The 26,700-nt window shown below is 45.6% G+C and overlaps 1 protein-coding gene and 1 long non-coding RNA gene across 2 annotated transcripts in view; one reads left to right on the top strand and one right to left on the bottom strand.

The window, feature by feature from the left end:
• Positions 1-7,219: 7,219 nt before the first annotated feature.
• Positions 7,220-15,286, bottom strand: LOC140425795 (uncharacterized). The gene is made up of 4 exons (XR_011948011.1): positions 15,154-15,286; positions 14,574-14,811; positions 14,415-14,464; positions 7,220-7,357 (listed from the first exon to the last, which is right to left on the bottom strand). It is a non-coding gene; the product is annotated as an uncharacterized lncRNA (long non-coding RNA).
• A 79-nt stretch (positions 15,287-15,365) lies between these two features.
• LOC140425357 (unconventional myosin-X-like) overlaps positions 15,366-26,700 on the top strand; it is a 341,226-nt gene continuing 329,891 nt past the window's right edge. Inside the window, exon 1 of the mRNA XM_072509538.1 lies at positions 15,366-15,766. Within this exon, the coding sequence (XP_072365639.1) occupies positions 15,746-15,766 (21 nt within the window). The 5' untranslated portion in view covers positions 15,366-15,745. The remainder of the gene's footprint in view (positions 15,767-26,700) is intronic.

Below are 26,700 nucleotides of genomic sequence, written 5' to 3'. Positions count from 1 at the left end.
CCTAGCTAACTTGTAACTCTTGAGCGCCCTAACTGAACCTTCATGTCTCATCTTTACATAAGCCTCCTTCTTCCTCTTGACAAGTGTTTCAACTGCTTTAGTAAACCACGGTTCCCTTGCTCGACCACTTCCTCCCTGCCTGACAGGTACATACTTATCATAGAATCATAGAAGTTTACAGCATGGAAACAGGCCCTTCGGCCCAACCAGTCCATGCCGCCCAGTTTTTACCATTAAGCTAGTCCCAGTTGCCCGCACTTGGCCCATAACCCTCCATACCCATCTTACCCATGTAACTATCTAAATGTTTTTTAAAAGACACAATTGTACCCGCCTCTACTACTACCTCTGGCAGCCCATTCCAGACACTCACTACCCTCTGAGTGAAGAAATTGCCCCTCTGGGCCCTTCTGAATCTCTCCCCTCTCACCTTAAACCTATGCCCTCTAGTTTTAGACTCCCCTACCTTTGGGAAAAGATGTTGACTATCTACCTTATCTATGCCCCTCATTATTTTATAGACCTCTATAAGATCACCCCTAAGCCTCCTACGCTCCAAGGAAAAAAGTCCCAGTCTATCCAGCCTCTCCTTATAACTCAAACCATCAAGTCCCGGCAACATCCTAGTAAATCTTTTCTGCACTCTTTCCAGTTTAATAATATCCTTCCTATAATAGGGTGACCAGAACTGCACACAGTATTCCAAGTGTGGCCGTACCAATGTCTTGTACAACTTCAACAAGACGTCCCAACTCCTGTATTCAATGTTCTGACCAATGAAACCAAGCATGCCGAATGCCTTCTTCACCACCCTGTCCACCTGCGACTCCACCTTCAAGGAGCTATGAACCTGTACTCCTAGATCTCTTTGTTCTATAACTCTCCCCAACGCCATACCATTAACTGAGTAGGTCCTGGCCTGATTCCATCTGCCAAAATGCATCACCTCACATTTATCTAAATTAAACTCCATCTGCCATTCGTCGGCTCACTGGCCTAATTGATCAAGATCCCGTTGCAATCCTAGATAACCTTCTTCACTATCCACTGTGCCACCAATCTTGGTGTCATCTGCAAACTTACTAACCATGCCTCCTAAATTTTCATCCAAATCATTAATATAAATCACAAATAACAGTGGACCCAGCACCGATCCCTGAGGCACACCACTGGTCACAGGCCTCCAGTTTGAAAAACAACCCTCTACAACCACCCTCTGCCTTCTGTCGTCCAGCCAATTTTGAATCCAATTGGCAACCTCACCCTGGATCCAGTGAGCTTTAACCTTCTGCAAAAACCTACCATGCGGTACCTTGTCAAAGGCTTTGCTAAAGTCCATGTAGACAACGTCTACTGCACTGCCCTCATCTACCTTCTTGGTCACCCCCTCAAAAAACTCAATCAAATTTGTGAAACATGATTTTCCACGCACAAAGCCATGCTGACTGCCCCGAATCCGTCCTTGCCTCTCTAAATGCTTGTAGATCCTGTCTCTCAGAATACCTTCTAGCAACTTACCTACTACAGACGTTAGGCTCACCGGTCTGTAGTTCCCAGGCTTTTCCCTGCTGCCCTTCTTAAACAAGGGCACAACATTCGCCACTCACCAATCTTCAGGCACCTCACCTGTGGCTGCCGATGATTCAAATATCTCTGTTAGGGGACCCGCAATTTCCTCCCTAGCCTCCCACAAAACCCTGGGATACATTTCATCAGGTCCCGGGGATTTATCTACCTTGATGCGCTTTAAGACTTCCAGCACCTCCTCCTCTGTAATATGCACACTTCTCAAGACATCACTATTTATTTCCCTTAGTTTCCTAACATCCATGCCTTTCTCCACCGTGAATACCGATGAGAAATATTCATTCAGGATCTCACCCAACTCTTGTGGCTCTGCACATAGATGCTCTTGTTGATCCTTAAGAGGCCCTACTCTGTCCCTAGTTACTCTTTTCCCCTTTATGTATTTGTAGAATCTCTTTGGATTCTCCCTTGCATTATTTGCCAAAGCAATTTCATGTCCCCTTTTTGCCCTCCTGATTTCCCTCTTAACTCTATTTCGACAATCTGTATACTCTTCAAGGGATCAATCTATATACTTATCAAGGACACTCAGTAGCCGTTCCTTGAACAAGCTCCACATTTCCATTGTGCCCATCCCCTGCAGTTTTCCTCTCCATCCGATGCATCCTAAGTCTTGCCTTATCGCATCATAATTGCCTTTCCCCCAGATATAACTCTTGCCCTGAGGTATATACCTATCCCTTTCCATCACTAAAGTAAACTTAATCGAATTGTGGTCACTATCACCAAAGTGCTCACCTACCTCCAAATCTAACACCTGTCCTGGTTCATTACCCAGTACCAAATCCAATATGGCCTCACCTCTCGATGGCCTATTTACATACTGTGTCAGGAAACCCTCCTGCACACATTGGACAAAAACAGACCCATCTAAAGTACTCAAACTGTAGCATTTCCAGTCAATATTTGAAAAGTTAAAGTTCCCCATAACAACTACCCTGTTGCTTTCGCTCCTACACAGAATCATCTTTGCAATCCTTTCCTTTACATCTCTGGAACTTTTCAGAGGCCTATAGAAAACCCCTAACAGGGTGACCTCTCCTTTTTTGTTTCTAACCTCAACCCACACTACCTCAGTAGACGGGTCCTCATCAAACATCCTTTCTGCCACCCTAATACTGTCCTTGACTAACAATGCCACCCCTCCCCCTCTTTTACCACTTTCCCTGAGCTTACTGAAATATCTAAACCCCGGCACCTGCAACAACCATTCCTGTCCCTGCTCTATCCATGTCTCCGAAATGGCCATAACATCGAAGTCCCATGTACCAACCCATGCCGCAAGTTCACTCACCTTATTCCGGATGCTCCTGGCATTGAAGAAGACACACTTTAAACCAGCTTCCTGCCTGCCGGTACACTCCTGCAACTTTGAAACCTTACTCATGACCTCACTACTCTCAACCTCCTGTATACTGGAGCTACAATTCAGGTTCCCAAGCCCCTGCTGAACTAGTTTAAACCCTCCCGAAGAGCATTCGCAAATTTCCCCCCCAGGATATTGGTACCCCTCTGGTCCAGGTGTAGACCATCCCGTTTGTAGAGGCCCCACCAACCCTAGAATGAGCCCTAATTATCCAGAAATCTGAAACCCTCCCTCCTGCACCATCCCTGTAGCCACGTGTTCAACTCCTTTCTCTCCCTATTCCTCGTCTCGCTATCACATGGCACGGGTAACAACCCAGAGATAATAACTCTGTTTGTCCTAGATCTAAGTTTCCACCCTAGCTCCCTGAATTCCTGTCTTCCATCCCTATCCCTTTTCCTACCTATGTTGTTGGTACCTATGTGGACCACGACTTGGGGCTGCTCCCCTTTCCCCTTAAGGATTCCGAAAACACGATCTGAGACATCACGCACCCTGGCACCTGGGAGGCAACCGTGAGTCTCTCTCGTTCCCACAGAATCTCCTATCTATCCCCCTAACTATGGAGTCTCCAATGACTAATGCTCTACTTCTCTCCCCCCTTCCCACCAGAGGCTCATCTGATAGCAACTTGACATCATCCTCCACACCGGATGATACTGCCAACCCAGGGCCAATATCCTGGGGTGATGCTACTAGGACCCTCGGAGGGGGAAGGGAGAGCTGGGGTTGTGGGACGGAGTGAAGGGAGTGGGGCAGGGAAGTTGGAGTGAAGGGAGGAAGGACAGGGAAGGTGGAGTGAAGGGAGGAGGGAATAAGAATAAGAGGTGATCTTAATGAAACAAAAGATACTGAAGGGACTTGATTGGGCGGATGCCAGGAGAATGCTTTGTGGAAGGGATTAAAACTAGGGACCAAAAGCCCCTCGTGAACAATGCCGAGAAACATATGGCTAATCAAGCGACTCGTGTTGAATAAGTGGCCTGAACAGGGAACGCACAACCGAGGCTGCACGTAACCCCAGTTTGTACAGTGGGGAGCTCCACTCTCCGGAACTCCCCGTTGTAGCGAAAGATCGGGATGCCATTTTTAAAAGGTGTCCTGATCTCCGAGGCCCCCAAAGCGATCCCTGACCTACCCCCAAAGTTGAATCCCAAAGCCTCCTGTACCTCGGGAACCTGCACATTACAGTGAGGCATTGCGAGCTGTATAGATCCCGGCAGCCGGATTTCCTGGCTTTGTAGCGGCCATGCTGCACCACAGCAAGCTGCTTCTCCGGTACAGCGTGGCCGTTGGATTGCGCCCTAGGGTTCAGAATTTATAAATAAGAGCAATTTCTCTTGAGACAGAGATTATGAGAAATCTTTTTCTCCCAAAAGGTCATTGTTGTGTGGAATTATCTTCCCCAGAAAGTGGTGAAGGCTAGCGGCGGGCTTCTCCAATCCCGCGGCAGAGTGTCCACACCCTCGTAAATGCCGTTGCATTTTACGAAGGCGTGAACGGGCCACACCCACGACTAATTCTGGCCCCTCCAGGGGGCCAGCACGGCGCTGGAGCGGTTCGCGCCGCTCCAGCTACAGATCCTGGCGCGAACTGTGCGCCGCGGGATCCGCGCATGCGCAGTTGCGCTGGCGCCAACGAGGACATGCGCAGTGGCACCGGTGCCAACGTGCACATGCGCAGTGGCCTCCTTCAAAGCGCGACCCCGACGCAACATGGCGCAGGACTACAGGGGCCGGCGCGTAGGAAAGGAGGCCGCCAGCCACAGAGGCCGGCCCACTGATTGGTGGGCCCCAATCGCAGGCCAGGTCACATCGGAGGCCCCCCAGGGTCGGACCCCCCCTGCCCCCCCAACGGCTGCCACCCGACCCTTACACGCCGAGGTCCCGCCGGCCCAGAGGAGGTTAGAATGGTGCCTGCGGGGCTTGGCTCTTTTCTTACGGCCACTTGGCCCATCCGGCCAGAGAATCGGTGTGCCGGCCACGTAGAGCAGCCCAAGTCCGGCGCCGCGCAAACCACGGAGGCGCCAATGGCACCGATTCTCTGCTCTGCGGAGAATCACGTACCGGCGGCATGCCACGATTCGTGCGGCCCGCCGGCGATTCTCCGACCCGGCGTGGGGTCGGAGAATCCTGCCCTAGGTCTTTGAATTAAAGTTAGACAGATTTTGTTAGGCAGGGGAGTAAAGGGTTATGGGAGGACAGATAGGAAAATGGAGCTGAGACCACAGCCAGATCAGCTGTGATCTTATTGAATGGTGGAGCAGACTTGAAGGGCCAAATGGCCTATTCCTGCTCCTATATTCTTATGTTACAATGTAGGATATGATGAGAAATGATAGGGTGACTTAACATATTGAAAGTTTTCGGTAGATCGGGGGAGCCAGTATGGATTTATATGGGTTGGTCATTTCTGACGAATTAGATTGAATATTTTGATGAAGTGACCAAAGTAGTGGGCAGTAAAATGTCTCTGGTAGCTATTTATATGACCTCCTCGAAGGCATCTGATGCTGTCTCTTACAAGAAAGTGATAATTAAAGTTGAAGTTCATGGAATTTAAAGCAAAATATTGACTTGATTTGGAAATTTATTGAATGGCAAGAGACAACAGGTAGGGATAATGAGCAGGTATTCTAATTGACAGAATGTGATGAGTACTATTCCGCAATGATTTCTGTTTTGGGGCCTCAGCTATTCAGCATACTTATTATCGAGTTAGATAATGGAATGGAAAACCACACATAAAAACAATACTGACAGCATGAAGTGTTGTAAGCCATGTGCCCGGAAGCATAAAACTGCAAAGATGTTGACAGATTGAGTGAATGGGAAAAACTGGCAAATGGATTTTGGTGTTGGCAAATGTGAGGTCATATACTTTAGGCCTAAAACATGTCGAGTTGGGTGCTTTCTAAATTGTGTAAAATTACTAACAGTGGTGGTCCAAAGAGACTTGGTTACCCGTGCATATAGATCATTAAAATGTCATAAACAGGTACACAATATATATTCAAAATGAATGTGAAACACTGACCTTTACTTCTGAAAGATTGAAAAACAAGAGGTCATGCTTCAACCAAGGGGCAGCACGGTAGCCTTGAGGATAGCACAATTGCTTCACAGCTCCAGGGTCCCAGGTTCGATTCCGGCTTGGGTCACTGTCTGTGCGGAGTCTGCACGTCCTCCCCGTGTGTGCGTGGGTTTCCTCCGGGTGCTCCGGTTTCCTCCCACAGTCCAAAGGGGTGTTAGGTGGATTGCCCATGATAAATTGCCCTTAGTGTCCAAAATTGCCCTTAGTGTTGGGTGGGGTTACTGGGTTATGGGGATAGGGTGGAGGTGTTGACTTTGGGTAGGGTGCTCTTTCCAAGAGCCGGTGCAGACTCGATGGGCCGAATGGCCTCCTTCTGCACTGTAAATTCTATGATAATCTATGAAACCCTGGTTAGGTCACACCTGAATACTGTAAGTGGGTTTGGTCACCACACCTTCGGAAGGATATATTGGCCTTGGACCAAGTGTGGTGTAGATTTGCCACAATGGCAAATGGTCTGCAGGAGTAAATTATGAGGACAGATTACAGAAACTAGGGTTAAAAAAGTTATGGGATTATTTATAATCATTGTATGATTACAGCACAGAAGGAGGAGGATTCGGCCCTTCTTGTCCATGCAAGTTCTCTGAAAGCAACTCAGCTTGTCCCATTCTCCTGTTCTTTCTTTGTAACCCTCAAATCTTTTTTCTTCAGATAATCATTCAGTGCCCTTTTGAAAGCCTCAATTGAATCTGTCTCCACCACACTCTCATGTCACCTTATGCCATTCTTTTATAAAATTCATTCATGGGATGTGATTGGGCCAGCATTTATTGCCCATCCCTAATTGCCTTTGAACTGAATGGCTGGCTTGCTAGGTCATTTAAGAATCAACATTGCCATGGATCTGGCAAGAACAGATAAGAATGACAGTTTTCCTTCCTGAAAGGATATTACTGGAACCAAATGGAATTTTATGACAGTGACTTCGCGGTCATCATTGAACTTTTGATTCCAGCTTTTTATTGATTTCAAATGTCACTATCTGCCATGGTGGGATTCAAACCCAGGTCCCCAGAGCATTACCGTGAATCTCTGGAATACTCGGTCAGTGACAATACCATTACACCACTGCCTTGCTCTGGTTCTAATCATTTCCGCCAATGGGAAGAGTTTTTCCCTATCTACTCTGTCCAGACCCCTGATGATTTCGAATTACTTTATTAATAATAATAATAATAATAATGTTTATTAGTGTCACAAGTAGGCTTACATTAACACTGCAATGAAGTTACTGTGAAAATCCCCGAGTCGCCATACTCCGGTACACTGAGGGAGAATTCAGAATGTCCACATTTCCTAACAGCACATCTAGCACAAGATAAAAAGGTAGGTTAGGTGTGTGATGTTACTTTTCACAAGAGGGTCATCAACATGTACAAAATATTATGGAGCATGTGGCACATCGATTGCCTAAAGTTCTTAAGAAAATAATTTAGAAAGTTACTAACAGAGGAGTATATTTCTCTCTCTCTCTCAAGTGATTGCATGACCAAGGAAATAGGCCAAACATATTGGTCTGCCTTCTCTTATCCAAGGGGTACAGCACCAGCTTCTGCAGCTTTTCTACACAACTGAAGTCCCTCATCCTTAGACTGACACTAGTTTATTTTTCTGAACCCTCTCTTAATGTTTTCACATCATTCCAAAAGTGTGGTGCCCAGAAGCAGGCAGTATACTCTAGTTGAGACCACATCGTGTTTTATAAAGATTCATCATGACCTTTGATAACGCTCCTTTGCCGTTCTCGCCGACCCGTTACTCCACAAGTCCGGCGGTGGTGGCGCCACTGCGGATCTGGGGACAGTGGAGGAGGTACAAGAAGGTGGAGGGAGCATCGGTCTGGTCCCCGATATGCAACAACCACAGGTTTGTCCCGGGTAGGATGGATGGTGGGTTCCAGAGCTGGCAGAGGGCAGGCATCAGAAGGATGGGAGATCTGTTCATAGACGGAAGCTTTCCCAGTTTGAAGGCGCTAGAGGACAGATTTAATCTGCCGCCAGGAAACGCCTTTAGATATCTGCAAGTACGAGCCTTCCTGAAAAAACAGGTAGTGGCCTTTCTGACATTGCCACCACTGAGGGTACAGGACAGGATGGTCTCTGGTACCTGGGTGGGGGAGGGGAAGGTGTCAGATATCTACCAGGAGCTACAGGAGGCGGAGGAAAGCCCGGTGGAGGAGCTCAAGGGCAAGTGGGAGGAGGAGCTAAGTGAGGAGTTGGAAGCGGGTCTGTGGGCAGAGGTCCTGGGCAGGGTTAATTCCTCCTCATCATGTGTGTGGTATTATAGGTATTACGGTACCTGATAGGCTAAAGCACCATTGGTGGAAACTGTATGCTTTCTATTGGTTAGAATGTATGATAGCTCCGTCCTGCTAGGCGGGGTATAAGAACCCGTGCCGCCCCAGCAGCCTTCATTCTGTACCGGAGCTGCTGGGGGAAACATCTAGCTTATTAAAGCCTTTAGTTGGACTACAACCTCGCTTTAGTGGTCATTGATCGTACATCAATGTGCAAGGCTCAGTCTAATTCAATTTAAGGTGGTCCACCGGGCACACATGACAGCAGCGAGACTGAGCAAGTTTTTTTGGGTAGAAGACAGTTGTATTAGGTGCAAGGGCAGCCCTGCAAACCAAGTCCACATGTTTTGGGCATGCCCGGAGCTTAGAGAGTTCTGGCAAGGGTTCGGGAGGGCAATGTCCAAGTGCTTAACACACGGGTGGTGCCGAGTCCAGAGATAGCGGTCTTTGGAGTGTCAGAAGACCCGGGAGTTCAAGGGGCGAAAGAGGCCGACATCTTGGCCTTTGCCTCCCTAGTAGCCCGGAGACGGATTTTATTGATGTGGAGAGACTGAAAGCCCCCGAGTGTAGAGACTTGGGTTAACGCCATAGCTGGGTTTCTCAGCCTCGAGAAAATAAAGTTTGCCTTAAGAGGGTCTACGCTAGGGTTCTCTCGGAGGTGCCAGCCGTTCGTCGACTTTCTTGGGGAAAATTAAAATGTCAGCAGCAGCAGCAATCCGTGGGGGTGGGGGGTGGGGTGAGTGCTTCATTGGGATGGTGTGGGAAGACTGAGTTGTGTGGGGTAATGTCTATTTAATTGTTATTGTATATTCTCTTTTTGCACTATGTTAATGTTCACTCTAGTTTGTTTTGTTATTATTGTTACTACTGTTTTATTATGAAAAATTCTGCAAAACCTTAATAAAAATACTTTAAAAAAAAGATTCATCATGACATCCTCCTTTATCGATTTTAAGCCTCTGTTTATAAAATTCAAGATCCCAGGTACCTTCTTAATCACTTTGTTATCCGGTAATTTAACGATTTGTGCATATGCACATCACAGTACCAGTAGGTCAGTGGACCCATAAGGGAACAAGTTTGGAGACCTTACAATGTTACAGTCTCCAGTTCTCATGATATAGATGTTACTCCCTTTCTGCCACTGCAGACAGTAGTTGTAAGATTTAATTGGAGACAAACATGGCCGTCCTTCCATTTGACTTCTCACAGCTCCCTTTTCCAAATATCATGGTTGTTTTCGGTTGATGAACCAAATACTGGTTTATTGTCTTATGACAGTCATCCTGAAGCGGTTAATGCAATTACTTTGTGTGTTTCAGAAAGACCCATTCAATTCAGGAATGTATTTTGGATGCTCTAAGGATATGCTTAGGTAATATGACTTTGTTTGCACTGAGTGCTGAATTTGGTGCATTTGAGTGCTATAGAAAGAGTTTGGTGACCGAGGGAGTTAGGTGAGGAGGGAGTAAGGTGCTCCTTTCATTTTGTTTCCGACATTTCCGCAAAGAGTGCGAAGAGAGCCAGGAGTTTACAGGAAGTGTAGCTGACTGGGAGCAGAGTCGGAGGGCGGAGATCTAGTTAGTCCACAGGGCAGCTATATTCTGTAAGGTAAGAGGGGATGGAGGCTAGGCCAGTTACATGCTCCTCCTGTAGGATGTGGGTGGTGAGGGATACCACCGGTGTCCCCGCTGACTATACCTGCGGGAAGTGCACCCGACTTCAGCTCCTCAAAGACCGTGTTAGGGAACTGGAGCTGAAGCTGGATGAACTTCGGATCATCCGGGAGGCAGAGGGGGTGATTGAGAAGAGTTACAGGGAGGTAACCACACCCAAGGTACAGGACAAGAATAGCTGGGTTACAGTCAGGGGAAAAAAACAAACAGGCAGACAGTGCAGGGATCCCTCGTGGCCGTTCCCCTTCAAAACAAGTATACCGTTTTGGATGCTGTTGGGGGGGATGATCTACCGGGGGAAGGCCCTAGCGGTCAGGTCTCTGGCACGGAGTCTGGCTCTGGGGCTCAGAAGGGAAGGGGGAGAATAGAAAAGCAATAGTTGTAGGAGATTCAATGGTTAGGGGAATAGATAGGAGATTCTGTGGTCGCGAGCGAGACTCCCGGAAGGTATGTTGCCTCCCAGGTGCCAGGGCCAGGGATGTCTCGGATTGTGTCTTCAGGATCCTTAAGGGGGAGGGTGAGCAGCCAGAAGTCGTGGTGCACATTGGTACCAACGACATAGGTAGGAAAAGGGGTGTGGAGGTAATAAACAAGTTTAGGGAGTTAGGCTGGAAGTTGAAAGCCAGGACAGACAGAGTTGTCATCTCTGGTTTGTTGCCGGTGCCACATGATAGCGAGGCTAGGAATAGGGAGAGAGTGCAGCTGAACACGTGGCTGCAGGAATGGTGTAGGAGGGAGGGCTTCAGGTATTTGGATAATTGGAGCGCATTCTGGGGAAGGTGGGACCTGTACAAGCAGGACGGGTTGCATCTGAACCCAGAGGGGCACCAATATCCTGGGAGGGAGGTTTTCTAGTACTCTTCGGGAGGGTTTAAACTAATTTGGCAGGGGAATGGGAACCGGATTTGTGGTCCAGCAACTAAGGTAGCCGATATTCAGGACGCCAAAGCATGTAATGAGGCAGTGGGGAAGGGAACACTGACAAAGGAGAGTATTTGCAGGCACGGAGATGGGTTGAAGTGTGTATACTTCAACGCAAGAAGCATCAGGAATAAGGTGGGTGAACTTAAGGCATGGATCGGTACTTGGGACTACGATGCGGTGGCCATCACGGAAACTTGGATAGAAGAGGGGCAGAAATGGTTGTTGGAGGTCCCTGGTTATAGATGTTTCAATAAGATTAGGGAGGGTGGTAAAAGAGGTGGGGGGGGGGTGGCATTATTAATTAGAGATCATATAACAGTTGCAGAAAGGCAGTTCGAGGAGTATCACCCTATTGAGGTAGTATGGGTTGAAGTCGAAATAGGAAAGGAGCAGTCACCTTGTTAGGAGTTTTCTATAGGCCCCCCAATAGTAACAGAGATGTGGAGGAACAGATTGGGAAACAGATTTTGGAAAGGTGCAGAAGTCATAGGGTAGTAGTCATGGGCGACTTTAACTTCCCAAATATTGAGTGGAAACTCTTTAGATCAAATAGTTTGGATGGGGTGGTGTTTGTGCAGTGTGTCCAAGAAGCTTTTCTAACACAGTACGTAGATTGTCCGACCAGAGGAGGGGCAATATTGGATTTAGTACTGGGTAATGAACCAGGGCATGTGATAGATTTGTTAGTGGGGGAGCATTTTGGAGATAGTGACCACAATTCTGTGACTTTCACTTTAGTAATGGAGAGGGATAGGTACGTGCAACAGGGCAAGGTTTACAATTGGGGGAAGGGTAAATACGATGTTGTCAGACAAGAATTGAAGTGCATAAGTTGGGAACATAGGCTGGCAGGGAAGGACACAAGTGAAATGTGGAACTTGTTCAAGGAACAGGTGCTACATGTCCTTGATATGTATGTCCCTGTCAGGCAGGGAAGAGATGGTCGAGTGAGGGAACCATGGTTGACAAGAGAGGTTGAATGTCTTGTTAAGAGGAAAAAGGTGACTTATGTAAGGCTGAGGAAACAAGGTTCAGACAGGGCATTGGAGGGATAAAAGATAGCCAGGAGGGAACTGAAGAAAGGGATTAGGAGAGCTAAGAGAGGGCATGAACAATCTTTGGCGGGTAGGATCAAGGAAAACCCCAAGGCCTTTTACACATATGTGAGAAATATGAGAATGACTAGAGCGAGGGTAGGTCCGATCAAGGACAGTAGCGGGAGATTGTGTATTGAGTCTGAAGAGATAGGAGAGGTCTTGAATGAGTACTTTTCTTCTGTATTTACAAATGAGAGGGGCGATATTGTTGGAGAGGACAGTGTGAAACAGATTGGTAAGCTCGAGGAAATACTTGTTAGGAAGGAAGATGTGTTGGGCATTTTGAAAAACTTGAGGATAGACAAGTCCCCCGGGCCTGACGGGATATATCCAAGGATTCTATGGGAAGCAAGAGATGAAATTGCAGAGCCGTTGGCAATGATCTTTTCGTCCTCACTGTCAACAGGGGTGGTACCAGGGGATTGGAGAGTGGCGAATGTTGTGCCCCTGTTCAAAAAAGGAACTAGGGATAACCCTGGGAATTACAGGCCAGTTAGTCTTACTTCGGTGGTAGGCAAAGTAATGGAAAGGGTACTGAAGGATAGGATTTCTGAGCATCTGGAAAGACACTGCTTGATTAGGGATAGTCAGCACGGATTTGTGAGGGGTAGGTCTTGCCTTACAAATCTTATTGAATTCTTTGAGGAGGTGACCAAGCATGTGGATGAAGGTAAAGCAGTGGATGTAGTGTACATGGATTTTAGTAAGGCATTTGATAAAGTTCCCCATGGTAGGCTTATGCAGAAAGTAAGGAGGCATGGGATAGTGGGAAATTTGGCCAGTTGGATAACGAACTGGCTAACCGATAGAAGTCAGAGCGTGGTGGTGGATGGCAAATATTCAGCCTGGATCCCAGTTACCAGTGGCGTACCGCAGGGATCAGTTCTGGGTCATCTGCTGTTTGTGATTATCATTAATGACTTGGATGAGGGAGTTGAAGGGTGGGTCAGTAAATTTGCAGACGATACGAAGATTGGTGGAGTTGTGGATAGTAAGGAGGGCTGTTGTCGGCTGCAAAGAGACATAGATAGGATGCAGAGCTGGGCTGAGAAGTGGCAGATGGAGTTTAACCCTGAAAAGTGTGAGGTTGTCCATTTTGGAAGGACAAATATGAATGCGGAATATAGGGTTAACGGTAGAGTTCTTGGCAATGTGGAGGAGCAGAGAGATCTTGGGGTCTATGTTCATACATCTTTGAAAGTTGCCACTCAAGTGGATAGAGCTGTGAAGAAGGCCTATGGTGTGCTCGCGTTCATTAACAGAGGGATTGAATTTAAGAGCCGTGAGGTGATGATGCAGCTGTACAAAACTTTGGTAAGGCCACATTTGGAGTACTGTGTACAGTTCTGGTCGCCTCATTTTAGGAAGGATGTGGAAGCTCTGGAAAAGGTGCAAAGAAGATTTACCAGGATGTTGCCTGGAATGGAGAGTAGGTCTTACGAGGAAAGGTTGAGGGTGCTAGGCCTTTTCTCATTAGAGCGGAGAAGGATGAGGGGCGACTTGATAGAGGTTTATAAGATGATCAGGGGAATAGATAGAGTAGACAGTCAGAGACTTTTTCCCTGGGTAGAACACACCATTACAAGGGGACATAAATTTAAGGTGAAAGGTGGAAGATATAGGAGGGATATCAGAGGTAGGTTCTTTACCCAGAGAGTAGTGGGGGCATGGAATGTACTGCCTGTGGAAGTAGTTGAGTCGGAAACATTAGGGACCTTCAAGCAGCTATTGGATAGGGACATGGATTACGGTAAAATGATATAGTGTAGATTTATTTGTTCTTAAGGGCAGCACGATAGCATTGTGGATAGCACAATTGCTTCACAGCTCCATGGTCCCAGGTTCGATTCCGGCTTGGGTCATTGTCTGTGCGGAGTCTGCACGTCCTCCCCGTGTCTGCGTGGGTTTCCTCCGGGTGCTCCGGTTTCCTCCCACAGTCCAAAGATGTGCGGGTTAGGTGAATTGGCCAATGATAAATTGCCCTTAATGTCCAAATTGCCCTTGATGTTGGGTGGAGGTGTTGAGTTTGGGTAGGGTGCTCTTTCCAAGAGCCAGTGCAGACTCAAAGGGCCGAATGGCCTCCTTCTGCACTGTAAATTCAATGATAATCTATGATTAATCTAGGACAAAGGTTCGGCACAACATCGTGGGCCGAAGGGCCTGTTCTGTGCTGTATTTTCTATGTTCTATGTTAATATATCTTAGTCTGGAATGTATATTTCTGTCATTGCAAGGCGACAACTCAGGTTTTAAGCCAGGTCATGACTTTCAGTAAGAAGCCTTACTTCATCAGATGAGCTACGCTCTGAAAGCAAGTGATTCCAAATAAAGCTGTTGGACTTTAACCTGGTTTTGTCAGACCTCTTACTTACCCACTCCAGTCCAATGCTGGCATCTCCACATCATGACTTTCAGTGGCCACCTTTTGCAGTCCATTAAAAAAAAAAGTCAGTTACAAAATATTCCGCATTGAGTGGTCATATGTTGAAACATATTAACTGGGCATGACATCTATCAACTCTTTCTGTTACCTCATCACTGTTGCTTCACAGCGCCAGGGTCTCAGGTTCGATTCCCGGTTTGGGCCACTGTCTGTGCAGAGTCTGCACATTCCTCCCCGAGTCCCCGTGGATTTCCTCCGGGTGCTCCGGTTTCCTCCCACAAGTCCCGAAAGACATGCTTGTTAGGTAATTTGGATATTCTGAATTCTTCCTTACTGTACCCGAACAGGCACCGTAGGGGATTTTTTGCAGTAACTTCACAAGCCTACTTGTGACAATAATAGTAAAGATTATTAGATTTAAAAACTCGATCAAGTCAATCACAATTTTTCCTGAACAAATCCATGTTGGCGTTCCTTAATTAATCCACATTTGTCCAAATGACTGCCTTCATCAAGAGAACCCTCTATAATATGCAAAATGGTTCACACCAGAATAACGTGGAATTTAAATATGCAAAAATAATCAGAATTTCCTTTCTCATTTCTCTTTAAATAAAATCTTGAATGACTGATCTTGCAATGACTGTCGCTATATAGTTAACTTAATGTGTTGTGTTATTTTAAACTGAACACAACTTCTGTGCCTCTATTTATAGATTACCGCTTACTTTGCAGTGGCTGTTAGACTATACAGCAGCATTTTCATGATCTGGTAAAACCTTGAAGTTTTAAAAATGGTCCTTTCGAGGCACGCTAATGTGCTTTATATTTAAATTTCTGAAGTGATGAGGAACCAACTTCCTTATATGGTTTAATGACGGGGAGAAGGGGCAGGGCTGGAGGAATAGGGTGGAGCTTTATTAGTCACTAGGGAGTGTAAGTCTATTGGGTTAGGTCAGAGGAGCAATACTGAACAGAGAAAAGTGCGTGTGTAGGACAAAGTTGATAAGTTTTATTAGAAGTTAAACTTTTTAATTCTGAAGAAGTTTGTGCTCCCTCCCCTTAATTTTAAGAGCACCGTACATTAAATAAACAGCCATGAACGTGTGCCTGTTTGAGAATCTCCTCGATTTAAGGAAACACTAAAACAAAGGATTCAGTGTGAATGTATGTTGATCTAAAGGCTGGTGGTAACGTGGAGTAACTCTGAAACCTGAGAAGTGGAATACCTCCTTTATTCATTGAACACATTATTAACCCATGGTTAGCCTGTTTTTTTTATTGGCATTAAACTTTTACAGGCTGGATTACAATTAAACAATGGACTACTACTTTGCGGAGGTGAGTAATACTATTTTTCTATGCTCATCTGTTTGATTAGTTTGACTACTTTTAGCTCTGCTTCTGTGATATGAAGGGAGTGGTAAGCAGCAACTGATTACGACCCCTGTAATACCGAAGAATGCGTGTCTTTAATGTTAACCAGGACATGGCTAGATTCCTGGCTTCTCACTGAGAGGTCTGGCATTTCCTTTCAAGAGCGACGGGCTTCCTGCGGGAGACACGGCACTTTTTCCAGATACAATGGTGATCTGGACAGAACAAGTCAGAGCTGTTACACGGAAATGTTGTGATAATCCTCCGCATCTAGTTGAAAACTTGCACTCAACTTTGCTTGAATAAGTTAGTTTAGGATTCTGGGCGATTTTAAATCTGTATTCCAAGTGCAGGTTAGTTGTACCTTTTGCTAAGTGGAATAATGAGCACACTGGCTGATTCCAGGTAACCATGTGCTTTTGTCCAGTGGTGGTGTTCCTGTATTTACAAACTAAAAATGGTCGCGGTTCTGTGGGTCACAGCTGCTTGTAGTCTCATTATTAGAAAACTCGTTGTTATGCAGTTGTTGTCGATGTAAAATAATGGTGTGGTCTCCATATGAGTTTTTATACTCACATGAATAATTGGTTTGTGTGCAGAAATTTGGGATGTTGGGTGAAAATAATTAGGAAGGTACAATATTTGGTGTGTGTATCTATAATATATAGGTACTACAAATATCCAAAGTAAAACTCTGGATGACCGTATTGAATTATTTTGTTATCCCCATTGACTAATTGCATTTAAAATTGGCTAAAACAAATGTTTGATATTGCAAACAGCTTTAAGATAGTCAAAAACAAAGATTGATGTAGTTACAATACGTGCCAAAGTATAACGTGAGTTTTAGTCCTTTCTGTCCCTCCGAATGCATTTTGAACTTTTAGTAGCTCTTTTGAACCTTTTATTAAGCACCGTGTTGATCAGGAAAATTTATGCTAATGATTTGACAGCACACTGAATCTATGCAGACAGGAGAATGGTGTTGGCTGGAGACAGACTGAAACTTGTTGCACCAGAACTGGCAAGGCTTTAATTTCCTGCTCCTGAACACATTAATCAGTCTCTCCCTTCTGTGTGTTAATAAGATCATTGACGGTGGTTTACTGAAACATTTGTTTGATCAGATGTTTTGAAATACATAAACTTTTCATAGCTATCCCTTTATAAACTGCTTTTGCTGTGCTAATTGTATTCAATTAGTTATTTTTAAAGTCCGAGATTTCATGGACCCCATATGGGTGGTGAGATGTAGAAACAGTCAGAATTTTGAACAGAATTAATCTCAATAACCCAAAAGTGCAATATCATTTAAAATCTCATTAGTGTTTACATTTATCCAGATCTTTCTATTCCTAGTTAAACATGTTCTGGTCACCACATTATAGGAAGGACGTGGAGGCTTTGGAATGGGTGCAGAGGAGATTTACCAGGATGTTGCCTGGTATGGAGGGAAAATCTTATGAGGAAAGGCTGATGGACTTGAGGTTGTTTTCGTTGGAGAGAAGAAGGTTAAGAGGAGACTTAATAGAGGCATACAAAATGATCAGGGGGTTAGATAGGGTGGACAGTGAGAGCCTTCTCCCGTGGATGGAAATGGCTGGCACGAGGGGACATAGCTTTAAACTGAGGGGTAATAGATATAGGACAGAGGTAGGTTCTTTACACAAAGAGTGGTGAGGCCGTGGAATGCCCTACCTGCAACAGTAGTGAACTCTCCAACATTGAGGGCATTTAAAAGTTTATTGGATAAGCATATGGATGATAATGGCATAGTGTAGGTTAGATGGCTTTTGTTTCGGTGCAACATCGTGGGCCGAAGGGGCTGTACTGCGCTGTATCGTTCTATGTTCTATGGGAGGGTTCAACTTTTACTGTGGACTTTAATCTTTAGAATATAATATTTAAAAAATTAATACAATTCAGATATTGCAATTACTCACTGCTTGTCTGCAGTTTCAATATAAAAAGGTAATTATGCTGACAATTAAATTGATATGAGTCACATTGTACAATAAAATGTTCATCAAATCACATTGCTTTTGCTTATTTATTGCATTAAAAGTTGATCAAGTTATTCTGCTTCCAAGTTTGCTATCACTTTCATGTTTGCTGTTGGCTGGGTTAAATCGCCAAGAGGCAGCATCATTATGGAGTCATGCCCTGATGAATACCCAAGTGGTAAGTTAAGAAGACCATCCCATAGTATTAGACTTGTATAACTCCAATGCAGTACCCAATTTAGAGAAAGAAATCTTCAGACAATTTGTTGCAACTGCTGAGTAATTTATATGTTTGGTGTATTTGAATGCTTTGAGGAGGTTGGCAATTCAACCCATGCTCTTTAAACATTAAAACCAGACAGGGGAGGAGCTCGGCACATATGGTGAATGCACTTTTATAGACTCTGACAGCTGGCAGTAAACTGCAGGCAAAAATAAAATGATGTTGGGGTGTTAGTGCAATTATTTTTAAAACAATCTCTCTCCTGTTCAACCAGAAAGCTATCCTTTTGGAATAGTTGTAATCACTACTTTTATTAATATTGGAATAGAAAAATCCTATTTTCAGAAACATTTTGGAGAAGATTTTTAACAGAAAATAAATGTTGACCTGCAGTTTGCATTTTTTTCTTTGATAATTGATTCTAATTTTTATATCTTTTATTTGCTAAGTGAAACCTGTACAATTGGACAGACTTGTCTTTATTTGCAGGTTGCTATGGCATTAATCAATGGCTAACAACAGTAAACTTCACAGCCTACTTCTGCTGATGACCTGTATATTTGTCAGCCAGCCATCTGCTGTTTGGTAAATCCCATGTAATCAAGTAATTGCATTCTTCACACATTTGTATACTCATTGAACCCAGTGCCATATCAATGCTTGAATGAGATATCTGAAAGCTGATTTTGCAAAATGTATTTGAAAAATGTACAATCAAATCATTAAAATTTGAAAAGGGCAGCATGGTAGCATTGTGGATAGCACAATTGCTTCACAGCTCCAGGGTCCAAGGTTCGATTCCGGCTTGGGTCACTGTCTGTGCGGAGTCTGCACATCCTCCACGTGTGTGCGTGGGTTTCCTCTGGGTGCTCCGGTTTCCTCCCACAGTCCAAAGATTTAAAGGTTAGGTGGATTGGCCATGATAAATTGCCCTTAGTGTCCAAAATTGCCCTTAGTGTTGGGTGGGGTTACTGGGTTATGGGGATAGGGTGGAGGTGTTGACCTTGGGTAGGGTGCTCTTCCCAAGAGCCGGTGCAGACTAGATGGGCCGGATGGCCTTCTGCACTGTAAATTGTATGTAAATTCTATGTAAATCCAAGATTTTCAGTCACCAGCACTAGTTCCACAATTTTCTTTGAGTGGCTTGGTTCCTTCAACACATGACTTCTTTAAATGTGTTTCTTCAAGGGGACAAGGGAACATTAGTGAAGGGATAAAATATGGTGATGATCTCTTGTTATATTTCATTCTGCTCCAAATTGTAAGTTTAAACTAATATTGTAAAAGAATTTAAGGTCAATATATCATGCTGTAACAGGTTAATAGGATTTCATTCCCATCTGGAGTATTTTTCACTTGTAATCCTTTTAATAATCATATGATCCTTTAGGAGCTATGTTTGATTACCTAATTTACAATGTGGGAAAATATGGCCCTTTCAGGTGGAACTTCAAATTTGGCATGATTGCAGAAAAATGCTAAATATATTACTACAGTAATATAAAATATTGTTTCTTGCCATGGCCTCTTTTATGTTTGATTAATAGTAAACTTTGCTCTCAGCTGGAGCTTTATTTCTCCAAATATTTATTTACTGCCAAGTTCCAGAAAACTACTTATGAGTAGATCTGTCAATCTATAAGTTAAGGATATGGAAATGATGGCTCTAGTTTCAATGGAAGTGGTATAGTTTGGTTTCCTCTATTGTTTTGGGCATTTAGTTGCGAACATCCTTGGTTCAGATTGGGGCATTTAGTTGCAAACATCCTTGGTTCAGAGTTGTACTAAAAGGTTCCTTGGATTCGATTTGAGAGAATATCTGCAATTTGCTCTCCATTTCTTATGATTAATTTTAGGGTTGGCAGTCTTACTTTTTGAAATTGTATTTCTTGGAAATTGTAATATTGGAAGATAATTTCCTTTTTATAAATTATGCTATTCTGTTTTCTCTCATTTTGCTTTCATGTATATTCTGGATTCTCCAGTTTTGCTTTGCCTATTACTGATATATTTTGTTCTCGTGCTCTTTCTTGGAAGTGGGACAAATAACATTTCCTAACACAGCCAGTGATTGCAAAAAAAAGGTTATCTAAACAAAGTATTTATCTTTATCGCAATTGTAACAGAATTTTGTATCTATGGCAAGGTCATAGATCTGAAACAGTAACTCTGTTTCCTCTCTCCATAAATGAGTGTTTCCAGCATTTTCAGTTTTATTTGTATGTATCGATTGTAATAAAATGAAGGTAAAATAAAACAGCACATGGAACGAAACTGGAATTAAACTACTCCAAATAAATTAGGCACCAAATCCCACAGAAATAGCTAGATATAAAACTGTAAATAAGCCAGGATAAGGCTGGAAGAACCAGATACAGAAGCTTGGCACACAACATTCTTTGGATGACCAACATCCAAGCTTTTCCCAATGGTGAGTCTGCTGTTACAGTGTGAGAACTGAAGCAAAACACTAAAACAAGGATTGGCTAAATAATTCTGAAATAAAGCTAAGTGATTTGTCATCCTCTGGTTTCCCCCATTCTGCATAATTATAAGAATGATGTATCAAATGAATGACTGGCTGTTGAATGGTGCTCTGCAGTCATATCCAGAAAATGAGCATCAGTGTCTATGCATTTTTCCTCTAAAAATTACTGCCTGCCTTGGCAAGATTGCAGGGAATATTACCCAATGATTATGAAATGAGTAAGTTGTGAACTATTTGACATCAGTTTTAAGCAGTATTTCGTTCAACTGTAATAATAAAATTAGTGACTTGAAATAAGAATGTTTTATCCAAGACTTGAATACTACTGAGATTATGCAAACATTTGATTTTATTATACTGCCTCTCTGATCAATGCTGGTATCATTTTGTTGCAGCATTAAGCACGTTACCTCCTCCTGCAGTACTTATTGTTCAAATATGCTTTCATATGACTGACCAAAGGACCACCAGGACTGATGGCCTGCCTTGATTCTTCTCCATTCCAGCTACCAGCAGGAGCAGAAAGTGTCCTGAGCCCAATATCAAGTCAGAGTCCAAGGAAGCACCATTCCTTTGTATCGTTTCCTTGTAAATGATAGTATCTGGCTCTGTATTATTTCTGAATTTGTGGTATTTTGCCAGTATTGCACTTTATATTAAATATTATGAAGACTGAAACCAATGGTTTTGGTCCCCACTCCAAACTTGGCTCCTGAGCTACTGGACACGATTGAACTAAATGGGAATAAAGTCCCATAGTGAGTGCGTTTAGCCGTGTGCTTCCCAGCACTCAGCACTTGCAGTGCTGAAAAACCCGCTATCTAATTTCACTCTGGTTAGATAGGTGAGTCTCAGTGGGGAACACGCGGCCAAGGCTGCACAGAGCCACATTGTCTGCACTGAGGAGCTCCGCTCGCCGAACCCCTCAGTGTAGCAAAAGATCGGGACTCCATTTTTAGATAGTCTCGTGAGATCGCGGTGTCTCCCAGTTTCTACCAGTCACTTTGCGGCGCGCTGCATCTCTGGCACAGCGTGGCCGTTCGATCGCGCCCACTAACTCCATCTCTCTCCCACTGAGATTAAACCAGTCAGTTTGCCATATTGGTGCCTCATTTGACCCCAAGAAGAGCTTCCAATTACATGTTTATTGCCATGACTAAGCCCAGCTATTTTGAGTTCTATAATGTCAGCCAACTTTGCTCCTTTCTCAGTTCATCTGTTGCTGAAGCCATCACACAGGAGGGAGACAGGAAACTACAGATCAGTTAGTGTAATAGCCACCATAGGAAAAATGCATCAGGAAAATATAATACATCATTGAGGAGTTTAGAAAATCTTAATGCAATCAGGTAGAGTCAACATAGCTTTGTGAAAGTGAAATCCTATTTGACTAATTCATTGCTTCCAATGTGATGAAGCGGAACCTGCGGATGTGCTGTATCAATTCCCAAAGGCATCTCACAGGGTGCCACATCAAAGATTACCGCATAAAATAGGAACTCGTGATGCAGGCAAAACATGGTAGCATGGTTCGAGAATTAGTTAACTAACAGGAAACAGTGGGGGATAAATGGAACACTCTTTCAGGTTGGTAAACTAACTAGTCGTATGCTGCAAGGATTAATACTGAGATTTCAACTATTTAGCATCTATGTCTATGGTTTGGAATGAAGGGATTGAATATCTGGTGGCTAAATTTGCTGATGACACAAAAATAGGTCAGAAAGTAAATTGTGAAAGAGGATATGAGTCTGCAAAGGGATATAGATAGATTAAATAAGTGGTCATAAATTTGGCACATGGAATATAATGTGGCAAAATGTGAACTTGTTCACATTGGGAAGAATAGACAAACAGTACACTGTTTCAATCGAGAGAGATTGCCGAACTCTTGTGGTATGGAGGGATCTGGATGTCCTGGTACATGAATCACAAAATGTTAGTATGTAGCTACAGCAAGTGATTAGAAAGTCAAATAGAATGTTGTAATTTATTGCAAGAGGAATGGAATATAAAAGTAACTTTTTTTATTACAGTTGTACAGAGCTCTGGTAAGACAATCTCCTGGGTGACTGTGTCCAGTTTTAGTCTCCTTATTTAAGATAGGATTATAATTGTGTTAGCTGCAGTTCAGAGAAGGTTCGCTCAACTGATTTCTGGAATGAAAGTGTCATCTTTTATGAGGAAAGTTTGAACAGGTTGGGCCTGTATTCATTAGTGTTTGGAAGAATGAGAGGTGATAATTTAAATATATAAAATCCTGAGGAGACTTGACTGAGTAGACTATAGAGTGGATATCTCCCCTATGGGAAAGACTAGAACTAGAGGGCACAGGGATCTTACACTTGAGACACAGATGAGGAGAACTATTTTCCTCTAATGGTTGTTGATCTGTGGAATTCTTTTCCCCAAGGAGCAGTGGAGGCTGGCTCATATAATTTATTCAAGGTTGAGTCAGATAGCTGAGTCAGAATTCTTCATTGACGAGGGAGTCAAAAGGTTATAGTTGGTAGACAAGTAAGTAGAGTTGAGGGCACAATTCGATCAGCTATGATCTTAATAAATGGCAGTGCAAGCTTGAAGGGCTGAATGGTCTACTGCTGCTTCTAAATTTGTTTGTTAAGCAACATTGATTAAACAGTATTTCAGTTAGCACTTCTCAATCTACTATTCCTGATAGGTGTTACGCCTCACGAGATCTTGTAAGATGTCGCGCTCGTTTAACTGCTGACCTAACAATGCTGATTCCGGATCTAACCAGCACCCAGGATCTACCAGCCTCACACGGAGACGCCAGCTGGAAGCCGTTTAGCACTGGTCTCTAGAAACTGGGACCAGGTGGAATGGCCGTGGGGGGTGAGGGGTTGTCTCCCAGGCAATCGGGGACTCTCGGGGGGAGGGGGGGGGGGCGGTCTGAGGCTCTCCCAGGCAACTGGCGAGCGCTGGGAATAGTGGTACCCTCACAGTGCCCTGCCTGTTTGAATTCGGGTGCAGGGGGCTCGTGGACCCTCAATGGGTGAGTTGGGGGTTCCGAGTATCATGTCAGGGGGGGGTTGGTGGTGGTCAAGAGATCGGGGCACCATTTGTGATCTCTTCCTGCATTGACGCGTTCTGTCAGTGCAGGAAATGTGATTGAGTGCAGCCTCAGCAGGGCGTTCCCAGCTGAGGCTTGAAAAACAAAAAGTGTATGCTGTTTGAGGTACCCTCAATAATGACGCTGAGAGTGTAAACGGTAAAGAAGGCTTTAATAGACTAAGAACTATGCTAGAGCTGAGACATGTGCTAACTGCTGCACAGCCCACAAGGCAGCCCCTTATATAGGGCTCACAGATGGGCAGAGCCAGAGGCGGAGTCCCCAGGGTTCCAAGCCCGGTCTTAAAGGGGACATCACCTTACATGATGACAAGGCAGTAACCGTTCTTCACATTCACCCCCTGCGTAAAAAAGAATCCGGCGGGGGTGAAGTGCCATCATAGGTCCATCCGTCTTGGTGGCCGGATCGTCCTCATCGACCTCCTCAGTTCGGGCGGTGGTGCGGCGGGCACGGGCGTCCCGGTTGAGGATACATCCGGGAGCACAGCGGTCAGAGCTTCAGTCCGGGTCGGGGCTGGGGAACTAGGCAGGGCCGGGGCGCGCGGTAGGTGTGTTGTAGGGGGCGCCGGGTCCTGCAGGGGAGCGGCGCGGGAAGGGGCGTCTGTAGTGGGGGATCCAGCGGGTGCCAGATCCCGGAGGGAAACCGTATCTTGCCTGCCGTCGGGGTACAGAACGTAGGCGTGGAGCAGTGGGACCTTTTCAACCAGGGGGTCCGTTTTATGGCTCCTTGTGTACCTCCGGAGAAGAACAGGTCCCGGAGCCATCAGCCAAGGTGGAAGTGAGACCCCGGAGGTAGACTTCCTGGGGAAGTCAATCAATCGGTTGTGAGGGGTCTCATTCGTGGCCGTGCAGAGGAGTGACCTAATGGAGTGTAGGGCATCGGGTAGGACCTCCTGCCAGCAGGTAGCTGGGAGACTTCTCGACCGCAGGGCCAGAAGGACAGCCTTCCACACTGTCACGTTCTCCCTCTCCACTTGCCCGTTTCCCCGCGGGTTATAACTGGTCGTTCTGCTCGAGGCGATGCCTTTGCTGAGCAGATACTGACGCAGTTCGTCGCTCATGAACGATGTACCCCGGTCGCTGTGGATATAAGCGGGGAAACCGAACAGAGTGAAGATGCTGTGCAGTGCCTTAATCACGGTGGCTGAGGTCATGTCGGGGCAGGGAATGGCGAATTGGAAACTGGAGAACTCATCGATAACGGTGAGGAAATAGGCATAACGATTGGTGGACGGGAGGGGCCCCTTGAAGTCCACGCTCAGTCGCTCAAAGGGACCCAAGGCCTTCACGAGCCGAACCTTGTCTGGCCGGTAGAAGTGCGGTTTGCACTCTGCACAGATCTGGCAGGCCCTGACCATGGCCTTGACCTCCTTGGTTGAGTAAGGTAGGTTGCAGAACTGGATAAAATGGACGAGCCGGGTAACCCCTGGGGGGCAGAGGTCATTGTGGATGGCATGCAGGCAGTCGTCCTGCACGTTGGCACATGTGCTGCGGGACAGGGCATCTGGGGGCTCGTTGAGCTCCCCTGGACGATACTTGATATCGTACGTGTAGGTGGAGAGTTCGATCCTCCACCTCACAATTTTATCATTTTTTATTTTGCCCCGTTGTGTGTTATTGAACATATAGGCGACTGACCGTGTGTCGGTGACGAGGGTAAACCTCCTACCGGCGAGGTAGTGTCTCCAGCGCCGCACAGCTTCCACAATGGCTTGTGCCTCCTTTTCGACTGCAGAATGTCGAACCTCGGAGGCGGTGAGGGTTCGGGAGAAGAACGCTACTGGTCTGCCTGCCTGATTGAGGGTAGCAGCCAGGGTGATGTCTGATGCATCGCTCTCTACCTGGAAAGGAATGGTTTTGTCCACTGCGTGCATAGCGGCCTTGATGATGTTAGCCTTGATGCGGTTGAAGGCCAATTGAGCCTCAGCCGAGAGGGGAAAAATGGTGGCCGAACTTTGTCCGTATACTTGGGGACCCACTGGGCGTAATAGGAGAAAAGCCCCAAGCACAGTTTGAGGGCCTTGAGGCTGCGGGGGAAGAGTGAGTTCCTTAGGGGCGCATGCGGTCGGGGTGGAGACACTACCTCGCCGGTAGGAGGTTTACCCTCGTCACCGACCAACGGTCAGTCGCCTATATGTTCGATAACACGCAACGGGGCAAAATAAAAAATGATAAAATTTTGAGGTGGAGGATCGAACTCTCCACCTACACGTACGATGTCAAGTATCGTCCAGGGGAGCTCAACGAGCCCCCAGAAGACCCCGTCTTCCACGACATAGCCGAGGATGGCTAGCCAGGTGGTCTGGAAAACGCATTTTTCCTCGTTTATAGGTCAGGTTAAGGCCTCGGGCGGTCTGGAGGAACTTTTTGAGGTTAGCGTCACGGTCCTGCTGGTCATGGCCGCAGATGGTGACGTTGTCCAAGTACGGGTATGTAGCCCGCAAACCGTACTGGTCCACCATTTGGTCCATCGCCCTTTGAAAGACGGAGACCCCATTTGTGACACTGAAGGGGACACTGAAGAAGTGGAAGAGCCGGCCGGCTGCTTCGAAGGCAGTATAGGGGCGGTCTTTTGGTCGGATGGGGAGCTGGTGGTAGGCGGATTTGAGGTCAACTGTGGAAAAGACTCGGTATTGGGCGATCCGATTTACCATTTCCGATGCGAGTCATCAAGCTGCGTAAATCGGTTTATGGTCTGGCTATAATCCACGACCATCCGTTTCTTCTCCCCGGACCGGACTACCACCACTTGCGTTCTCCAAGGGCTGTTGCTAGCCTCGATGACCCCCTCTCCCAGTAAACGCTGGATCTCTGACTTGATAAAAGTCATATCTTGGGCACTGTAGCGCCGGCTCCTGGTGGCGACTGGGAGTGAGGTTCGCGAATAGCGAGGGGGGTGCAACTTTCAGTGTCGCAAAGCAGCATACCGTGAGGGGGGCAAGGGTCCACCGAACTTCAGTTTCAGGCTTCGGTGGCTGCACTGGAAATCCAGTCCGAGCCGCAGGGGGGCACAGAGGTGAGGGAGGATATAAAATTTGAAACGGGTGTATTTGGCGCCCTGGATCGAGAGATCCGCAATACAGTACCCCTT

Source organism: Scyliorhinus torazame, chromosome 6 (assembly GCF_047496885.1).
Source record: "Scyliorhinus torazame isolate Kashiwa2021f chromosome 6, sScyTor2.1, whole genome shotgun sequence".
NCBI classification, from domain to species: Eukaryota; Metazoa; Chordata; class Chondrichthyes; order Carcharhiniformes; family Scyliorhinidae; genus Scyliorhinus; species Scyliorhinus torazame.
This window is presented reverse-complemented; position numbering and strand designations above follow the sequence as displayed.